The sequence below is a fragment of the Siniperca chuatsi genome, linkage group LG12 (assembly GCF_020085105.1).
Source record: "Siniperca chuatsi isolate FFG_IHB_CAS linkage group LG12, ASM2008510v1, whole genome shotgun sequence".
Lineage (NCBI taxonomy): Eukaryota > Metazoa > Chordata > Actinopteri > Centrarchiformes > Sinipercidae > Siniperca > Siniperca chuatsi.
Genome location: NC_058053.1, coordinates 24,154,618 through 24,175,010, shown reverse-complemented (window position 1 = coordinate 24,175,010; position 20,393 = coordinate 24,154,618). Strand labels below are relative to the sequence as shown.

Sequence of the window (20,393 nt, the reverse complement as noted above, 5' to 3'; positions counted from 1 at the left end):
CATCCGGTTGTGACTTTCAAAATAAAACTCCAATTGAGGCTTCAAATGATAGTTTTTAATTTTTTTAGACACACATTTAATTTCAGATCATGTGTATTTCTTTTTTATCTTTATGGGTTTGGAGAGGGACTCATACTCCTAAAACATTCTCAAATTACATAACGCCTTCATAGCAACACGAGCACATTTTTCCCTATACTTCATCTTCACATGCGTATATATGTTACAGTACACATTCTGTCTATGCATCTACTTGGCCTATCTGTAACAGACTAAATTTAATTACCTAATTAAAAACTCTTAAAATTATATCTACTTCTTTGCCCTCATTAGGAAAATCCAGTATCTATGAATATGCAGTTATTGTTAATTTCAAAAGTTTAACTAGTGGACACAAGATGCCTCTAACTTCCTTAAAAAGTCCGTTCTCATTGTATGTGCACTGGAGGTTTCAAATTTCCATGTCACACTTGTGTAAGTTGCATATTGGACCATGATTAGCTTTCAAATTAGTTGTAATGAATGTGAGCACAGAGAAACTTTCCCACTGCAGCAGATGAATGTGAAAACAGCTCTGTAGTGTCAAACTCTGCACATACATCGTTCTTCACAGTGAAGTTCAAACATATAAAGTTATGTAACAATAAGAAAAACATATTTTTGAGTGGAGAGGGACTTTAAGTAAATGCATGGGAGTTCAGGAAGAGACCCTTGTGTCAGTAAGGAATGGAGCTGTAGCTGATGATAACAATGATTGTTATTAAAAAGCTTTTTTAACGGAAGCTGTTGTACTGCAAACATTGATGCTATGTAAAAGGTGTCTTATCCCACAAAGAATGGGCCACATTATGGCGTGATTCATTTGGTAGCCTTCTTTCTACCTTAGTTGTTATTGCAGGTATGTTTAATATGCTGATTTGCCCTGCCCTTTCCCAATTGTGACGCTTGTGAAAATAACACGCTTTTATTTTGTATGGGCCATACAAACGAACTTCCGATACTGTTTCTGTTATTTCTGTTTAAATTGACACATCAGTTCCTAATCAGCTGACTAATAAGCGAAAAACACTTCCGCTGTGGTCAGTGCATTTTTCTAAACTGCAAAACCACTGACTGTGAGCCAAACATGATCAAATAAACAAAATGATTATCTGGAACAAAATATGAGCATTATTTCAGAATTTATTTTCCAAGAACTGACGCAGCTCAATGAAGTAAGAGCTTTGGCACGTCGCTGGTCATGTGTGGTGCCTTTTCTGGGAGCGCAGACAAAAGCAACAGAAAGAAAACGATCGAGCAAAGTAAGAACAAAACAAAAAAAAAAAAACACACACACTGTCTCTCACCACACGCAGTTGTGGTTCATCACTGCTACTGAGCACTTTTTTTGTAACAGTATATTATATTTTTTACGGACACGCTAGAGGTGTACGGTGACAACAAGATCGTTTCTTTTTACTGTTTGTATCAATGTGTGATCTACTGGTCGGGTCTGAAACAGCAGCGCAGGGCAACACAACACAAGTTTAGCTAGTAGCCGCATTTCAGAGGTAAGCGGAGAAACTAACAAAACATTAAATGCGTTGCGTTGAAGAAATAAATGTTAGCTTAATGTTAACCATATACAAACATACATCTACATTATATCAGATTTTATGAGCTACATTTACCCACGAACTTCACCACGTGGGTTCGACAGCAACCGGTGTGTCTTGGTTAGGTGTACTCGATTCGTTGTACAGCGGTTGCTGGGCGGACGGGGTTTGCCTAGTTTTGAGTTTATTCATGCGCCACAAGCACTAAACCCCGACCACGCGGGCAATTTATCGTACCAAAACAAACGGTCCTCTGACAGTTTCGACTAGCGCGCTATACCTAGCTAAACATGTACAAAAAGTAAGCCTGTAGGTTATTGTCATTTATTTAAAAGCAGGCAATACAAATATTAGCTACAGGAAACCGCCAATACACCTGTAGTAATATTAAAGTGAGCCCACGGGAGATACAAATAGCACGAAACAGTATAACTCACTCTGGACCACCACAGACACATTATATGCATTATATGTATTATATGCATTATGATGATAGTTTAACACGTTAATAATGTCCTTTAGCACACTAAGGTCAGTCATAAATATAATATTTAGTGTCTTATACTTGTATCTTGTGAGATGTTTACTTATTTGTGTCAATTAAGCACTGTTCTCAACAAATGTGCCATTGTTCAAGTACATTATAATGTAAATGAGATATCAGTTTAGATATCTAACGCTAGATAACATAGATACATTACTGATTAAAATTAAAATAACAGTCACACTGCTCTGAAAAATGCTTAATAGTTACATTCGTTTTTTTTAAGTAATGTTAAAAATATAATTCTTTAATTACCATAAGCACTATTTGGCCGATAGTATGGGGATACTTTTGTGCACTTTAGGTCTGGTGCTGTGTTTGATCTAAACCCCCTTAGTTAAATCATAATGCTACAGCATACAATAATATTTGAGACAAGAGTGTGCTTCCAATTTTGTGGCAACAGTGCCCCAGCCTTGGGGAAGGCTGTTTCAACATGACAATGCCCCCGTGCAGAAAAGCCAGGTCCATACAGAAATCATTTTCCCAGTTTGGTGTGAAAGAATTTGTCTGGCCTTAGATAATAAACATAGTTCTCAAAATATTTTAGAATATGTCCTGTTGGCATATTATGGGGAGAAGAAACACCAAACAAAGTAGGATAAAATGCCTCGGACACACCATAGATTCCTTTGGGAGCAGTTTAGGAATTTTGCAGTGTTTGTTTTCTATTCCGCAAATACTGTGATCAATCAAAGTCTCTCCTATGTTCTTGTGAAACAGGTTTCAACATCACCATAGGCTGCCGGTCATGGGGTTGACCAAGCAGTACCTGCGCTATGTTGCGAGTGCAGTGTTCGGAGTGATCGGCAACCAAAAAGCCAACATCGCATATGTGACCCTCCGAGGGGGAGAGAGGGGACGCTACGTTGCCGTGGCTGCATGCGAACACGTGTTCATCTGGGATGTCCGAAAAGGAGAGAAGGTGAGATTTTGACAGCAGTGGCGGACAGGACCAGGTTTCCCACAAAAACAGTTTGTAGCAACATTAGAAACTCCTTCCAACTCAGATCCTTTCCAGATTTCATCCAGCGTCTGTTTTTTCATCTAGGTCCTGATCCTGCAGGGCCAGAAACACGAGGTGACCTACCTCTGCCCCTCACCCGATGGCATCCATGTCGCTGTGGGTTACGAGGACGGCGCTGTGCGAATCTTTAGCTTGCTGAACGGCGAGAGCAACGTCTCCTTCAATGGCCACAAGTCTGCTGTCAGCGTCATACGCTACGACAGGCTCGGAGCTCGGCTCGTCACTGGTTCCAAGGTAAGTCTGGTTTTTCTTGGTTTGTGTGGTAACAGTTTTGCATACTTTTAAAGTTGTACATGGGGATTTAGTGTTGAGTGTCCAGTCTTATTCCAGTCTGGATTCTGGGCTACTGGTTTGTTACAGCATGTTATTACCTTTCCCTTCCCCTTCAGGACACAGATGTGATCGTGTGGGACATTATCAATGAGTGTGGGCTGTACAGGCTGAGAGGCCATAAAGACGTCATCACACAGGCCTTGTTCCTCAAAGACAAGAACCTCCTGGTCACGAGGTAACACCCCTTTTACCCCGATCACGCCTTGGCTTTACTTAAATGTAGATTCTAAAAATAAACAACACATTATTACAATAATGACAATTAATGACTAAAAACATTTCATCTAAGATCATTGTGGACACAGAAAAGTCAAACTTACGTCCACTGTGTGTGTCCTTAGTGGTGATGACAGACAGTGGCAAACTGTACACAAAGATAAAAGTTATTAATTCATTTTAAAATAATGCCTCATAGCTCAGAATGTCCAGAATGTATCTGCAGAGTTTTATGAAGCTCCTTGTCAATTGCAGTGACTTAACCTTCACTGTGTGTTGCGATCTCTCCCTCTGATAAATCCCGTAACTGTTTCGTAACAAATAATTTCCACCTATTATTGTAGTTTAAAGAGAGCCCACCAAACACACAATTACACACACACACACCATCAGTAGTGAGGGCAAGCGGAAAATTCATTCTCGAGCCAAAAAGCAAATGACAAATTATTGTAAGTGGGACAGTATTTAACCTGATGCCTGTTGCAGCTCCTTGGACACCGACATTAGTTGGTAAAAATGATTTGATGGCATGAAACTTTGAAAAAAGAAAACAGTGTCATGTTATGTGTCTACATAAAAACCACTAGAATCCCATATTGAAGAGCTCTTCCCATATTTATAAGACCTTCGTGTTCACAGATGAGTCTCTGCGCTGTGATTTATACACCATCTGTCTTTTTGGCAAATGAGCACATTTCTACTCAGACTTTCATATTACTTTCATATTATATTATATAATTTTGTGATAATGAAATTCCCCTCGTTATAACTCTAAATATAAGCATGATGTTACTTTGTATGAGCCGTGAATTATGTGGTGCTTGTGAGATTAAGCTGCACTACATGACTTCACACTGCCATTGATGCAACCTGGCAGCCTTATGAAGCTGCATGTGGGTTTAATTAGTGCTTTTTCATTTTTTTAATGATGTAATCTTAAAGGTCCAGTGTGTAACATTTAGGAGGAGCTATTGGCAGTCATTAGTGTATAATCACCTGAAAATAAGAATCGTTGCGTTTTCGTTACCTTAGAATAAGCCGTGTTGCACCGCCATGTTTCTACAGTAGCTCAGAATGGCCAAACCAAACACTGGCTCTAGATTGGGCCGTTTGTGTTTTTCGTGAGTTTTGCAGACACTGTAGTTTCTCCTACACGCTTGGAAGGGGAGGGCAAGGCGAGCGGTATTCAAATGGTTGCAAACTGCAATTTCACCTCTAGATGCCACTAAATCCTCCACACTGGACCTTTAAATGTAACATAATGTTTAATGTGATATTTGAATTGTGGTTTTTAAGCCGATAACCCTTAATAACACTGAAAACACCCTCCTAGGCTTTACGCTGTTCAAAACAAGAACTGCAGTGTTACTGACACAGTGTGCCTGTCTGTGTGCTCTGCTGCTCCACAGCTCCAAGGACAGTTTTGTGAAGTGGTGGGACCTGGACACACAGCACTGCTTCAAGACCATGGTGGGCCATCGCAGTGAGGTGAGGGGCTTCTTATTCTATAATCATTAACATAAGCAAAGGGGTGCCTTGACTGAGGAGGGGTCACTCACAGTACAAAGCACAAGAACCAAATTAGCTGAATGAGAGTTAATTTATTTTAGCTGGCTAACATCATATTAGCCTGGATTAGTTAAACCACATTTAAATATAAAGGTCCAGGTTACTAAACACATGTAAACATAACCGGCGTTGTCAGAGAACTCACAAGCAGGTTTCACTTCTCACACTTCTTGATTTCCAGTTCTGCTGTTTTCCAAAGTAGAGCTAATGTAGTTTCAGTCTCCTGAGTTTTGTCTGAAAGTGTAATTTGATTGCATTACAACTGTTGTTAGGCAGACTAAATTGATTCATTTAACTGAATGGAGGCTGATAATTGGATCACTGTGACTGCTCTTTGAGAAACAATATTCTCACTCAGTGTTGTCTGCAAGACCGTGTGCTCTCAGAGCTTTAGAAAAACTAAGCTAAGCTAATTTTTTTATTTTATTTTTACATTATATTTTTATTTCATGATATATGATATATTTCATGATATTCCTTGCATATTCACTGGTGTAAGTTTGTTATGAGAAAGGGAAGATATTATGTGTTGGACAGTGGCGATATATCTTTAACATCTCTACACAAACATTCAAACTGCCCTTTGGACTGTTGCTGTACATTTGAAGATGTTTCTTTGGTCTTCCAAGACGCTGCATCAGCCACTGATAACAGTTAATATTTTGTTCAGCTTGACATTGTCCTACCTGGATGAATGAGCTGAATCTATATGACAGTGTTTATTTTCCTGTGTGTGTGTGTGTGCGCGTGCATTAGGTATGGGGCATGGTGCTGCTGAACCAGGAGAACAGGCTGTTAACAGGCTCAGCAGACAGTGAACTTCGGGCCTGGGACATCAGCTACCTGCAGGAGGTGAGGAAGAACACAGCTGAACACTCAATACATGCCAGCTTGAGCACTGATAGCCACCATGGCCGAATAAAGCTCCACCTACGGAAACTTTACCAAAAGAGAATGATGAAGAAAGAAGAATTTTAACGACTAAAAAGAAAATTGACAGTCTGTGAGACTAAATTTGAGTTAACATCGAACTTAGTTGTAAATGTATCAATATAGTTTTGTGTGCAACAGTTTAAATACTTACTAGAGGTAATAAAGGTTGTGTGTGCTAAATAGATGATGGAAATGATTCATCAAATTAATTATGAATGCAGTCAACATATAGTATATCACTGTCCATCTGTTTCTGCTGTTATACTATTAGCCTAATGGTACATACCACCACATAAATGACACAAATCCATTTTGCGTAACCTGTTGTAATTATTTCAACTCAGTTGCTGGAGATGCACTTAATTCATGTTTTGTCTTTTATGAAATTAAAATTATTTGGAACATTTTATACTGGGAGGTTTAACTATTATTCATTAGCCATAGTTTTCTTTGACTCTATATGTTTTACATTGGATCGGTGCCACCGTGGAGAATAAAACATTAAAGCAGCGATTGCTTGTCACAGTTGTTGCTTGCATCCTGCTCAGGAGATAGCTGAGGGCGAGCCCAAGGTGAAGAAGGGGAAAACTCTGCTGGATGATGACGATGATGAAGACAATGAGGAAGGGGTGGATGAAAGTCTTGAAGAGGTACGAAAGTATTCATTAATGTGTTCTTGTGAGAAAATACTGAAATAAAACGATGAAGAGTACATGGATATATCATGTTTTTATTCCTTATCAAGTAATGTTGTCTCAGAGGGATAAATAATATATCTCTGGATCATTTGAGGCCACTTAAGGAAAACCTGAATCATATGTACATTACATACATTAATATAGCATATGTCCCCTGAGGAGAGGCGTGTTAACATTCAGACAACAGGAGCAGTAAAATGGTGTTATTAGTCTGTTTAAATGTGATTTATTTTAAAGTGTACCTTCACATTTTCAGCCTCAATGATGAATTGATCGAAAATGCTTCTACTTGGCTTATACTTTGTCCCCCCTCTGTCTTTCTTCCTCTCTCAGCGGATCTTGAGTTGTAAGAAAGCCGGCTCGATCCTAAGAGAGGCCAGAGACAGAGTCATCTCACTGACAACAGACACCAAGTCCAGAGTCATCGCCTGCCACGTGAGTTCAAAGCACAGATAAAGCGCACTTATTTTCTGCACTCTTTTTAGAATAATTTCAGGCAGGAGCTCAGATGTCAGAGGGTTTTTTTAATTTTGGAAACAATACTCACAGTGATATTTGTTTTGTTGCAGTTTTGCCATCTGAGGCCTACCATCATCCATAGTTTTTTGGGGGGAGGAGGGGGTGCTCTAGTAGACCCTCATCAGTGGCTGTTTGGCTGATTTAGCACATTAATTCAGCGTTGAAGACAAACTTGTGGCTGTTCAGCCCAGTGAATGAGTGATTTTGCTCATTTAGTGCAGTTTCTACTTATTTTTGTTCATTTTCTTTGTCCACAGGCATAAGACCACAGCCTGACACCAGTGCAAATCAAAGAAAAGCTTTACAGACCCAGCTGCAAATTTGAGACTGTTTAATATGACTCACAATGGCGTGAAATTGTGTCAATTTGCTTGTTGCCTAGTTTGTTTTGTTTGTCTTTCCTTAATGTGTTTTTGAATTAGGAACACTGTTAACTTACAAGGTATTTCCTCTCATGTACGCACAGGCAGAATGAACGTGCTTGTCGGCATTCAGCTGGCTGTCAGCTGTAGTTTTTACAGTGTGTTCAATTAACATGAGGCGAAATGAGGGAGTGTGAGGCAGCGGTTGGTTATTGTCTGTGTTAGTTTTATGAACTTGGCCTGATGTGTCGGGACCCTAAAGCTTGAAGTACCGAGATATTTTTACATTGTTGTTTAGTAGTTTTATATGCAATCAATGCACTTTGTGTTGATCATAATTTGTGACTTTATTCATAATGATATTTTATATATAGACAATTAATACTATACATGTCTCTCTCCCCTCCATCAGGGCAATGATTCAGTCCTGGAGCTCTTCACTGTGCTGTCAGAGGAGGAAGTGCAGAGGAAAATGACAAAGAAGATGAAGAAAGCCAAAAAAAAGGCAGCTAAGTAAGTACAGGAAAGACAAATATTTCTGTTTATTTCATTTGGAAGGTTTACATGTTTACTATTACTGTTACCACTGCTACAACTAATATTACTACTGATAGCAATGTAGGGTATATAACTTAGTGCTGTACACAACACTCATTACTTCTACTTATTGTACTGCTGCTACTACTACTACTACTACTACTACTATGATTGTTGCTACCACTTCTGTTAGTGTTTCTTCTACTTACTGCTGCGACGCTTCCTGCTACTACTACTGCTACTCCTTATACTAGTATTTTAAGTACTTTATCTACCATTGCACCCACTTCTACAACTTTTAATACTGCTGCACTGTGTTGTGTATGCAGTAGTTACTCAGTTGTGGAGTTCAGCATGCTGATGCTTGTTGTGTGGCTGCCCCCTGCTGTAGAGCTCAGGAAGATGCAGGCGAGGAGGCAGCGGAGCCGGTGGTGGAGAGGATGCTGAAGGACGAGATCATCAGACTGACCAACATCAAGGCCTCCGCCAAAATCAGGTCAGTGTGGAGCCAAACATAACAGTAGCTTAGAGGTTAGAGTGGTGAGCTTGTGACCGACAGGCTACTGTTTTCCCAGATAGTCAAGAAAAAACACAAAACTAGGTACTTAAAAGCACAATCATTCAGACTTACAAATGCTGATTGTAAGGCACTAACTGCATCTTTATTCCCAAACTCCTCACACACATCTCCTCCATCCTCTCTCAGATGGGTGGATTGCCTGTCTTGTGCAGGTGGGGAGCTGAAGGTGGCGCTGCTGCTGCAGAACAACACCATTGAGACATACAGCCTGAAGACTTTAGACAAGACCCCCACAGCCAATAAGACTGCTCGCCTCACACTCGGCGGCCACCGCACTGATGTCCGCACGCTGGCCTTCAGCTCGGACAACCTGGCCATCCTCTCCGCTTCTGGTGACACAGTCAAAGTTTGGAACAGGTGAAACTGCTTCAGTCCCAGCAAGTCCTAAAAATGTCTTTGACGTCTTAGTTAGTTTTTATCGGTTTTGTCACATTCATGAAACAGCTGAGTGGTGATCTAACAGGACGTCCTGCCCCCTGTTACAGGTCAACTCTGCAGGTGATTCGCACCATGGCCTGTGAATACGCCCTCTGCTCCCTCTTTGTGCCTGGAGACAGACAGATCATTCTGGGAACTAAGGTATTTGGACACACACACACACACCAACTCACTCAGCAACATGGTTTATGGTAGAGGTCCATCAGATTTTGAAGCCAAACTATGATATGAAAAAGTTTCAATAGCTGGTTTATTCATCCATTTATTCATCCTTTCTATGAATTTGCTGCTGTTTAGGAGTCAGTTTTGTGTTTCATTCTGAAGTTTCAATAAAGAATTTCCATGGGACGGCAGGACAGGGTTGCTAGCATGGCCATAGACATGTAGACTTTTAGAGTTTAAAATTTTCTCTAGTTAATGTTTTGTGTTTTTTTTTCCTGTCAGAGCGGGAAGCTGCAGATCTTTGAGCTGGCCTCTGGAAGCCTTCTGGAAACTGTGGATGCCCATAATGGAGCCCTGTGGTCGCTGTGCCTGGCCCCAGACCAGGTAAACCCAACTACCTCCAGCAGTCTGTCTGTCTGCAGTCACACCCGTCTTACTGTTTTTCTTACTATTTCTTACTATGTCGTAACTTTACATTATTCAGATTTAAAAAAATATCTGGCTGTTCTGTGCTTTTTCATTTGTTGTGTCTGTGCCCATGTATGTGTGCGTCATTCCTGTAGAGGGGGATTGTCACAGGAGGTGCAGATAAGACAGTGAAGTTCTGGGAGTTTGAGCTGATAAAGGACCAAGGGACTGGCCAGAAGTAAGTCACCACCTTGTTTGTTCAAATATCAGTGTGGTTAATTTAGGATGATCTCATATTTCACCTTGCACCTCGAATAAAGTACTCAACTACAATAGAGATCTTCCCAGATATTGTCTCTTGGGTCAAAATCTTTGTTAATTTTTATATGATAGAAAGTATCTCTACTACCTGGTTCACTAGGTTGGGGAACCCCTGAATAGCAGACCTCAGTGTCGGTGAAATTCTAAAAAAGGTTTAGTTCAGCTTTCACAAAAGTTGGTCTAAAGTCATTTCAGACTACTTACTACTACTACTACTGTTATTATAGATGATTTATACTATATTTGGTCTGCTTTTTACTCACATCAGATAGAAAATGCAACAGTAGTCAGCATATTCTCTGTACTAAATATAAATTGGTCTTTATCATTGATGTTAAATCTTATATTGAATTTTCAATCGTGAATTGCTCAGTAACAAGACTTAGACATGACTCATATTTAATATTGTGTTTGTATGACATTTTTTGTGTGTGTGATAATAGGAGGCTGACAATGAAACACACACGCACTCTGCAATTGGAGGAAGACGTTTTGTGTGTGAAGTTTTCTCCTGACCACAGACTGCTGGCTGTCTCTTTGTTAGACTGCACCGTCAAGATCTTCTACACAGACACACTTAAGGTACACCCTACATCCATACATAAAATTACACAACATTAGGACTGCCTGTATTCAATAAAAATAATGATGGCATATTCAGTGTATAATTGCTTCATTAATAGTGTCATAAATTCTGTTTACATCACAACATTTCTCCCTCTCGCTGCTTTAGTTCTTCTTGTCTCTGTATGGACACAAGCTGCCTGTACTTTGTCTGGACATCTCACATGTGAGTACTCTCAAGCTGCAAACATTTTATCAGCTACTTAGCGGCCTCAATAATAAAGCTTTAATTTGCAAGATTATCAAAGTTAACAACTGTGAAAATCCGTCTCAGGTTTTTGAAATTTCTAACTTTGATATTACACAACAATCAGTGAAGAGTCATGGGAAAATTATTTTGTATCTGTGACTCTGAAGCTTGCACTCATACTGTAAGTGTTATATTAGCAGCTGGATCCTGTTCAGTTTCAACTCATTATGGTCGTATCCCAGCTGGTCTAATGGTCTCAGGTGTTTATCAGTACCAAAAACACCAAATTAATCTTCGAATTTTATAAACAAAGTTCTTCACTTGATAATCAATTAGATTCATAAATCTACATGTCTGTTCACCCTTGAAGGTGCCATGTGGTGTTTTCTTGTAAACAAAACAAAAGTTATGTTTACATTCAGTGATACTCTCCTAAATGCATTGTGTGTGTTCTTGAGCTCTAACAAACGTGTTGAATGCATTTCCTTCCTCATAAAACATTTGCAAAGCCGTTTTTTTACGTTAAATCCAGTGTTGTTTACATTCATCTTTACTTGCCAACAGTCCTCCCTGCCTTTGCTGGTGCATTGAAGCATATTTTGCCGTGTTACCGCCACCTGTAGATCAGTGGAATAGTGTGAAAGCATTGGCAGAACTGTATATTGCATCACCCATGTGCATGCGTATGTGCAGATGTATTGTGTACATGCATGAGATAAACAAAACAGAGTCCCACTCATAGGAAAACACGTCCATAGCGCTACTAGAGGTAAAAAACTACACAGGAAACCTTTAAGAATCTCTTATAAGAACTCTTTCCACATTTGGGCAGGCATTGTTGATTGCTTCTCGTGAAGAATAATGTCTCCACTTAGTCATGACTCTCATTGCATCAGTTTGTGAAATTGACTTGGACTCAAGTGAAGTCATCTTGACCCACAGTCCTACCTCCCAGACCCTGACCCTGTGTTTCTGTTAACCAGGATAACACACTTATCGCGACGGGCTCCGCTGACAGAAACGTGAAGATCTGGGGTTTGGACTTTGGCGACTGTCACCGCTCCATGTTTGCTCATGATGACAGGTAACACCCAACAACACAGAACTAAATCAGTCATGTCTTCATTGAAACAAAACCTGTGGTGATGAAGTCATTTTCTGGGCTGTCGAGTTTCCAGCTCTGATTTCATCTGTTGTGATCAGGGACTCTGATCCATGTCCTGTTAACTCGCACTGCCCTGTGACTTCACACCAGCTGCTCTTTCAGCTCACCGCTCATCTGTTTTCTCATGGATCATCTCACTTTTTGTCCTTTGGTGTTTTTTCTTTTTCTCTTTTGATTAAATTTTCTTTTTGCTTTATTTTCAGCCTTTCTGTGTTCACTTAGTTTTCTTTCAACCTTGTTCTTAATTTCTGTCTTTCTGTTGATCTTTTGATTCTTTTTTGCTTTCTTTGTGTCTTTCTGTCTTGTCCTGCCTTATGATTATTTCCTGCTTTTCTTGGTTTCTCCTGAGTTCCTTGCTTTCTTTCTTTTGTCACTCTTCCCTACTTTCTAGCCGTGGATTTATTTTCTTTTTTACCGATTCACTTGGCTGACTTTCTCTCTCTTCCCTCACTCTGTTTGTTCTCCACAGCGTCATGTTCCTCCAGTTTGTCCCCAAGACTCATCTGTTCTTCACAGCAGGGAAGGACAAGAAGATTAAACAGTGGGACGCCGACAAGTTTGAGCTCATCCAGACGCTAGAGGTGACACTCCTCTCTATACCCTTGATATTTGGGGTCCAATGGCTTAGCCCAAGGGTCTTCTGGCAGGGTTCTTCACACCTCAAATGCTGAAATGCAATACTGACCACACCTCATTTGTCAGCTCTAAACCAGATTTGTCAAACAGAGTCCAAAACTAGATTTGGTGCATTTCCTGACAATGCAGCAAATGATTTCTGGGTGATCACTTGTGTTGTTGGGCTATTACTAGGTGGTAAATGGTAAATGGACTGTACTTATATAGCGCCTTTCTGACTACTCAAAGCGCTTCAACTACATATCACATTCACCCCATTCACACACATTCATACACTGATGGCAACTGCTCATCAGTTGGAAGACTAATCATTCACACACACTCACAAGCCGCAATTTGGGGTTTAGTGTCTTGCCCAAGGACACTTCGACATGTGGGCTGGGGGAAGCTGGGATCGAACCGCCGATCTGGTGGACGACCCGCTCTACCACTAAGCCACAGTCGCTGTCATGCAGGTGGTTGCTGCATGATTATTTGCATTTGATAGGCAGTTAAAAGTAAGGAAGTAATGCCCATTACACAACAGAATTTTGTTATTCTTCGATCATCACCACTAGTGGGAAAAACATTTTAATGTCTGACTTGAGGGTAGCATCAGAGGAAAGGTCATGTTGTTACTTAAATCAATAGAATTGATCCTCAGGTGACCCTGAGTGTCTGCACCACATTTTATGGCATTTCATCCAATAGCTGTTGATATAGTCAAAATTACAAATGGACTAATGGGCTGACCGACATTCATCATCACACCTAGAGCCCTGTCCTTATTGGGTCTAAAACTGAGAACCGTAACTTTAAGATATCAGGTGGTTGCTAGAGTGTGACTAGTGATTGTTTACAGGTTACTTGGAAGTTTGGTAGGTGATACATTTTTCTTCCTGCCCTATAGTGACTTTACACATCATGAATTTTGCCACTGTTGCTCTGCTTCACTGTATCAAGGCACGCTAGAATGCTTCCAGGCTGACATTTGGCTTTTCTCCCTGCCTTACAGGGCCATCATCGGGAGGTTTGGTGTCTGACCATCAGCCCAAATGGTGACCACATTGTGTCGTCATCCCACGACAAATCCCTGCGTCTGTGGGAGAGGACCAGGGAGCCCATCATCCTGGAGGAGGAGCGGGAGACGGTGAGGTGGAGGACAGGGTTGACAGACGATTTGAGAATTATTCAGACACATACACAAACACAGTTTCCTCGTGTCTCTAAATTACTCTGTTTTTGTATTGACAGGAGCGAGAAGCAGAGTTTGAGGAGAGCATGGCCAAAGGAGATGTGCCTGTGGTGAGTGCTCAGTTTTCAACTTCCAGGCATCATCAATGTCTTTATACTTTTCACCAGACATTACCTATATTGAATGATATAACTTCACACTGACCTGTTTCAAGCGAGCCTTGGTTAAGATTTTGGTGGTGGGGATGGGTCCAAAACAGATTTCAGTCCCTTATATGAGCCACAATCCAGCTGTTATTATCTACCATAGCTAATGCCGCATCAGTCAAAACTTAACTTTATGTTCAGATTCCCAAGGAGGAGCTTGCTATCAGTTAACAAAATTAGTTCACAAAAAACAACCCCAAATCCTTGCATTTTGGGGTCATGTTGGTCCAGAATGCATTCTCAGCCCTAAAAAACACCACGGTTCACTTGGAAGATGTTTGACACTTTTTAGGCTGTTTTTTGGTGCCACATAAATAACTGGAATCACCTGGCCAATTAGGAAAGGAAATTAAAAATAATATCACCACCAAATCTTCAATTGGACTGCCTGTTTAAATCAGTTCTACTGTTGTGATGGATGTAAGTGATGCATTAACTTGTTTTATTTACAGGTGCCTGGAGAAACTCAAGGAGAGGCAGCACCAGCCAGCAAGAAGACTGTTGAGACAGTCAAAGCTGTGAGTTGACTTCACCTAGCATGAATATCATTCTCATTTTTATTAGCACTTGGAGCATTAGGATGCAAATATTTAGATAGTTTAAGGTTGCAGCTTAGTTTTATGCTGTAGTTGACGTCACTGACATTAAAATACTTCTGTGATTGGCTAAAGCTAATTGCATTCATCGTTATCTGTTCCGCAAACCCCACCCATTGGGCACTCGAAGCGGGCGAAAACGGGATTATTTGAAAACTCTATTTCATCTAGGTCTTCATAGATTGAAAGCTATGAATAAGCAAGTGTTTTATTTTCTTTGTTGATGTTCTTGCTGTTGTGTGATTTCTTTGCAGGCAGAGCGAATCATGGAGGCTCTGGAACTTTACAAAGGGGAAGCCAGGAAGATGGAAGAGCACAAATATGCTTGTGAGAACGCAGGCAAAGAGGTAGGGACATGATCCAGTAATCCTACTTCTTCCTCTGTTGTTCCCCATGTTAGATGAACGGGGTGTGGAACAAAAAAAATCAAACATCCTGTTTTAACTGGGTGGATGCTGAGACTTGTCCAGCAGCTACAACTGCACTGATAAAACATCAGATACATCAATGAATAAAGAGAAATCCTCTACTGTGATGTAACCTGTACTCTCAAAACATATAGATATTTAAAGTTTAAACTTTGGATTGATTTCTGTTGTTTTTTGATGTGAGATTTAAAAAGTTCTTTCAGTTTCTTCACGGCATTTGTTTGTGCATTTTTATGATGTCAGTATTATGATTTATCAAATAAATTTGACAAACAGCTGATGTTGTTTTTCAGCTTCCTCCACCGAAACCAAATCCTATCCTTGTGGCCTTTGGAAATGTTTCAGTAAGTAGAAAAGTGATGAAGAATAAATGTCAACATGGCCTGCAGTAACTGAACACTGATATCAATAATGAACGTAAATGTATTGTTATTAGGTTGTTTTCAACTATAGGTAACTAAGTCTATCTCTGTCTTTCTTTCAGCCGTCCCGCTATGTTTTAGACGTCATAAAGAAAGTCAGATCGAGGTGAGATGTGAGCCCAGGGTGACAAGACCAAACCCACATGATATTTCCCTCTGACTTTACCCATAAAGCTAATCACCATCTGCAGTGCTCTATAAACACAATCAGTGTTTTTTTGTTTGTGTCGTGATCACCAGTGAGCTGGAGGTTTCTCTGCTGGTGTTACCATTCCCTTACGTCCCCGAGCTGCTGACGCTCTTCAACAGCTACATCCAGCAGGGCCTGGAGGTGGAGCTGGTCTGCCGCTGCCTTTTCTTTCTTCTCAAGTAAGAGCTCTCTACCTGTGTTTGTGAAAGAAAAAGAGTTTTGTGTGATTTGCACAAGCTACTGTTGTTCTGGTGATACAGTACAGTGTTTCCCACAAGTTGAGAATTTACTTGTGGTGGTGGGTGGTGCAGCGTGTGACGGCACGGCATGTGACGGGCAGGTTCAGTAATAAACTAGTCAAACAAAGGTTTATGAATAACTCTATTTATTGCAAACGAATAACTACTCAAAATAAATAACTATCTATATGTCAACATAAATAACTATTAAGAAATAAGTAACTACATATTAATACATTTTCTATTTTCAAATTATGTTAAAGAACAAAACTGCTTTTTGATGAACATGTCAAAATAAATACCTATTTAAATAACTATTAACAAAATAAAATACATTCCGCATTTAAAGAAATATATTCAAGAGATCAAAACACTTTAACTCTGCTTTTGGTCCAGAGTTGTTCTCCTTATCAATATTATAATACCTGATACATTGTCACACTAACTTTCTCTGGGATAGTGGGATACCTGCAGCTGTGGTGTCTGCTGGGACAACTTCACTCCCATCTGCCTCCACCACCTCCACACTCTGCCCTGCTGTGTCGCCACTTGGTCCTGCTAGTTCTCTACTAACTGACATCTGGGATTGAAAATATTGCTTGAATTCTCATTTGTTCTCTAATTTCCAATACATTTCATATTAAAATCAATGTTGGCTGTTCAATGTTGGCCCAACAGCATTTTGTCTGACATTTTCATTGTTATAAGAGTTTGCATCCTACCTGTGGTGCTCTTTGTCTCCCTTCATCTTCCTGGCGCTTTCTTTTTCGCTGAAAATAGGATTCAATGTGCTTCATGGCTGGTGAAAGAAGGAAAAAGTGTCAGTCAGCCTGGTTATGTTAGTCCAGCTTTCCATTAATGCACATACAAAAATGTTGGTAGTTGTACGCTCTTGTTAACGTTACCTAACATTAGTTAGCTGTTGTGTTAGCTAGCTAGTTAACTTAGTGATACATCACTTTGCAGTGAGTGTTCAGTTTGGTGTCGAGGCTAACATTACTAGCTAGCCAGTCTACCCTTGTAAGTTAAAATAAAATGTGTAACGTTAACACATTAAATACGACAAGGCATTCTTTTTAGGCATCCAATACGTAAACTGCTAAGTGTGGTGTTTTTATTATCGAGTTAGGAAAAAAAGGTGAACTTTTTTGGGGTCCGGGGGGGGGCTGAAGGTCTGCTGGTCTGTGTGCATTATGAAATAACAATTACGTGTCTTGATTGAAAAGAAAATTGGAATTCGGATTTATCTACCTGAGCGGTTCTTAATCTACCTGGACACAAAGGCCCAAGTAGAGCCTATGTATGGGAAACAATGCAGTATTGGGCTGAGCTTACATTGTTGTATTTTTCTTTCTAGGATCCATTTTGGCCAGATCTCCAGTAACCAGATGCTGCTGTCTGTCATAGATGAGCTACGGACCAATACTCTCTCAAAAGTGCGCGATATCAGAGTAAGTAACATCTGGAAAAGAGAATTTGGTCACAAAGACAAGCTGTTTTGTCTTTTGCTCAAGCTCGTCTTCCTTTGTGTCTCAGGACGTGATGGGCTTTAACAGCGCAGCGCTCCAGTTCCTCCAGCGGGAGATTGAGAGCAAAGAGGACGTGATGTTCTTTGCTGATGCCACAGGCCAACTGAAGGAGAAGAAGAAGAAGAGGAGGAAGAGGGAGCGAGCCATCTTGACCATCGCTTGAATCATAATGGACATTTTTGACTGTTTGTGTATAAACATTCACTCCCCATCTCCTCCCAGCTGTATTCCAGGGGTGGACCAGAGGGTTTACACTGTTTGTTTTTATATGTTATGAAATCCTGATAGGATGTAACACAGTGTTATTCAGCGACATGCTTCATCTCCCAAATAAACTGCGTCTGACTTTCTTACAGTACTTCAGGTTTTATAGGGGGTTTTCAAAACAAATAAATCCTCTACTGCAAAGAGAAATGTAGTGTGTATGCACAGCAGTTCCCTCTGCAGCTTTAGGTCTCTATAAAATACATTCATATATACTTAAGCCTTAAATATATATAAATATATATATATATATTTCATGTTTAAAGCAGTACTAGTACTCCCTCCATGATCACCACACACAGAGGACAGGTATGATTTAAGCTGGTTTCTGTCTTACAGGCCTAAAGGGAGCGATTCAGGCCTGGAACCAAACCAGACTAAAGATGGTTTGGACATGGCAGGGGTTTTGAAACCTGTCAGGCTACCTGAGCTCCAGACCACCTGGGTGTGACCACACTGTCCCACAGAGCAAGTCTCTAGTCGCTAGTCACTGAGAAAAAAACTCCCCTGATCCCTGTTGGCCTCGCTGCACCACTGCATTCAGGGAGATGTAGCTTGACTTTACAGCCCTTGTAACTTTGCCTGAATTTATAGTCCCAAGGCCTGGTAGATGTGGTAAACATATTTCATTGCGGGGGAGAAAATCTTGGTTCTCAGTTTTCAGCTCTGTGTTTCACTCAAATGTAAACAGTGTACGTTTTTCGAGTGCCCAGCCCTCTAATCCTGTGACCTTTAGAAAGGTTTCACACCCACATCAGACACTTCATTTCCAAGTGTGTTTATTTCCTGACCGTGGGGCGCTGTGGAATAATGAAATGAACCCTTTAAAACACCTCTCGCTCACTGTTCGTTTTAATCTCACAAACGGACAAAAAACAAATTAACTCTGTATTTACAGGGTTGTTAAAAAAAGGGCCGGCAGCTCTTTATGGGGCTGGATTTGGTCTCAAGGCTGTAAATGTCACACCTACCAAAATTAAAAATTCTTCAAGAAAATCCCAGACCGCACTCAGACACACTCTCACAGCACTTTCACCATATTAGCACCCAACAGCAGTTCAAATTAATCATCACAAACTTTAAAATGTAACGTTGAAGTGAAGGCTGTGAATCTACAGGTGTGTTTCACCTTAATTTGTGCCAAACATGTAAATAAGATTATAGTCCAGTATTTTCAAATTGCTCATGCAAAATCTGAATATGAAATCCCACAGCAATATTTTCTGGGTGTGTTGTGCTCAGTAACAGAACCTCATACAGTGTAAATGAAATGTTGACAACATTTCTCTCACTTCACTCATCTGTGCTCGTTCCTGCAATCAGTCCTGACTTTATTGTTCATCTGAGTTCTTTTTACAGCCTTTTTCTCAGACACCAGTGTACCTAGCAAACGAGTTATTGCATAGCTTGACTTTGATCATTTTCAGCCTCATACTTTTGGCCACGAAGTTGATATTACGTAAGGATTCAGCTCCGACTGTTATTGAGATATTCCAGTCGTGTAGTAAAACAACCTCAAATAACTTAAAGACTCATATACAGCATTGTGATTTATGACAAATTACTTACTTGCTCTTATTTCAATGGTGAAAAGACCAAGAATAGGAATAACCATGTCAGGACATTGAACAGTCTGCCTTTAAGTCACTAGATGGCAGTCTTGACTTTTCTTAAACTGGTTCCAGATTGTCCCCTTTGGTATCTGGGCTCATGTCCTGATCCATGTTCGGAGCTTACATGCCTCCTGCCACCTGCTGCAGCGCTCAGCCCATAATGGTCGAGATTCAGTGCCCTGTCTGCTGGCCACAAGTCAGAGATACTGAGGGCAGGGGCAGTCATCTCTGCACTGATATCCACACATGCCATCACCGGCACTTTTAGTGCAGATCGGCTTTGGGCTAGCAGACACATTTTCCTACAGCCACCATGTTTTTTTGTCAAAGGAGCACTCACTTGTCACAAAACAATCTGTCTGTTACTTGGATTTTCTGTCAGTCACACTGAAGTCTGGGTTTTTGTAGGTGGTGCTCTCTTCTTGTTCAGCCATGACAGCTATGTATTACTGCTCATGATAATGATCTAGTTCTTATACTGTTTATTCCAAACAAATGGGACAAATGACAGATGATTTTGCCTGGAAGGAGCTACGAGGCAGTGAGTGTGAGTGCCTCGAATATGCAGTGCCTCTACCATACAGTATAATGTTATTTTACAGTCGGTATTTGCATTACATTTTGATGGACAGGAGATAGTGTTACTTTGTGGTGTACACTACTATAGGCTGTCATCATATGGTCTGCGTGACATTATATACTGCAGGATACGAACAACTCATAGCTGCTGGCTTGATTCGGTGGTGTCTATAGCCGGTGAATGTGATATGAGCTATAAATGTGTATGACCCATACTTGAGATAGACGTTGTTGGCAATGACAGGCCTCCTGATACAGCAGCACTATTCCTCTGTTGAACAGTTTGCACAGCAACT

The 20,393-nt window shown here is 40.5% G+C and overlaps 1 protein-coding gene across 3 annotated transcripts; it reads left to right on the top strand.

Moving 5' to 3' along the window:
• The first annotated feature begins 1,105 nt into the window (after positions 1-1,105).
• wdr3 (WD repeat domain 3) lies at positions 1,106-17,991 on the top strand. 3 transcript variants are annotated; one of them, XM_044217569.1, is made up of 27 exons: positions 1,106-1,301; positions 2,863-3,064; positions 3,191-3,400; positions 3,556-3,674; positions 5,125-5,203; positions 6,041-6,136; positions 6,766-6,867; positions 7,249-7,350; positions 8,209-8,309; positions 8,725-8,829; positions 9,040-9,270; positions 9,399-9,492; positions 9,796-9,897; positions 10,077-10,159; positions 10,686-10,824; positions 10,976-11,032; positions 12,040-12,140; positions 12,691-12,802; positions 13,852-13,986; positions 14,091-14,141; positions 14,690-14,755; positions 15,088-15,180; positions 15,555-15,605; positions 15,746-15,789; positions 15,924-16,052; positions 17,470-17,563; positions 17,649-17,991. In XM_044217569.1, exons 2-27 carry the CDS (start codon positions 2,891-2,893, stop codon positions 17,802-17,804), a joined length of 2,826 nt encoding a protein of 941 aa, XP_044073504.1. In that variant the 5' UTR covers positions 1,106-1,301; positions 2,863-2,890; the 3' UTR covers positions 17,805-17,991. The 3 variants fall into 3 exon arrangements, with proteins under 3 accessions (XP_044073504.1, XP_044073505.1, XP_044073503.1); XM_044217570.1 differs by lacking the exon at positions 1,106-1,301 and adding an exon at positions 1,395-1,550 and having other exon boundaries at positions 6,769-6,867; XM_044217568.1 differs by lacking the exon at positions 1,106-1,301 and adding an exon at positions 1,395-1,550.
• Positions 17,992-20,393: the final 2,402 nt, after the last annotated feature.

Coding starts and splice junctions, on each gene's coding strand:
- wdr3 (XM_044217569.1), top strand. CDS start 2,891: ATGGGGTTGACCAAGCAGTACCTGCGCTATGTTGCGAGTGCAGTGTTC. Junction 15,606..15,745: donor TGGCCTTTGGAAATGTTTCA/GTAAGTAGAAAA, acceptor TCTTTCTTTCAG/CCGTCCCGCTATGTTTTAGA. Junction 16,053..17,469: donor TGCCTTTTCTTTCTTCTCAA/GTAAGAGCTCTC, acceptor TTTTCTTTCTAG/GATCCATTTTGGCCAGATCT.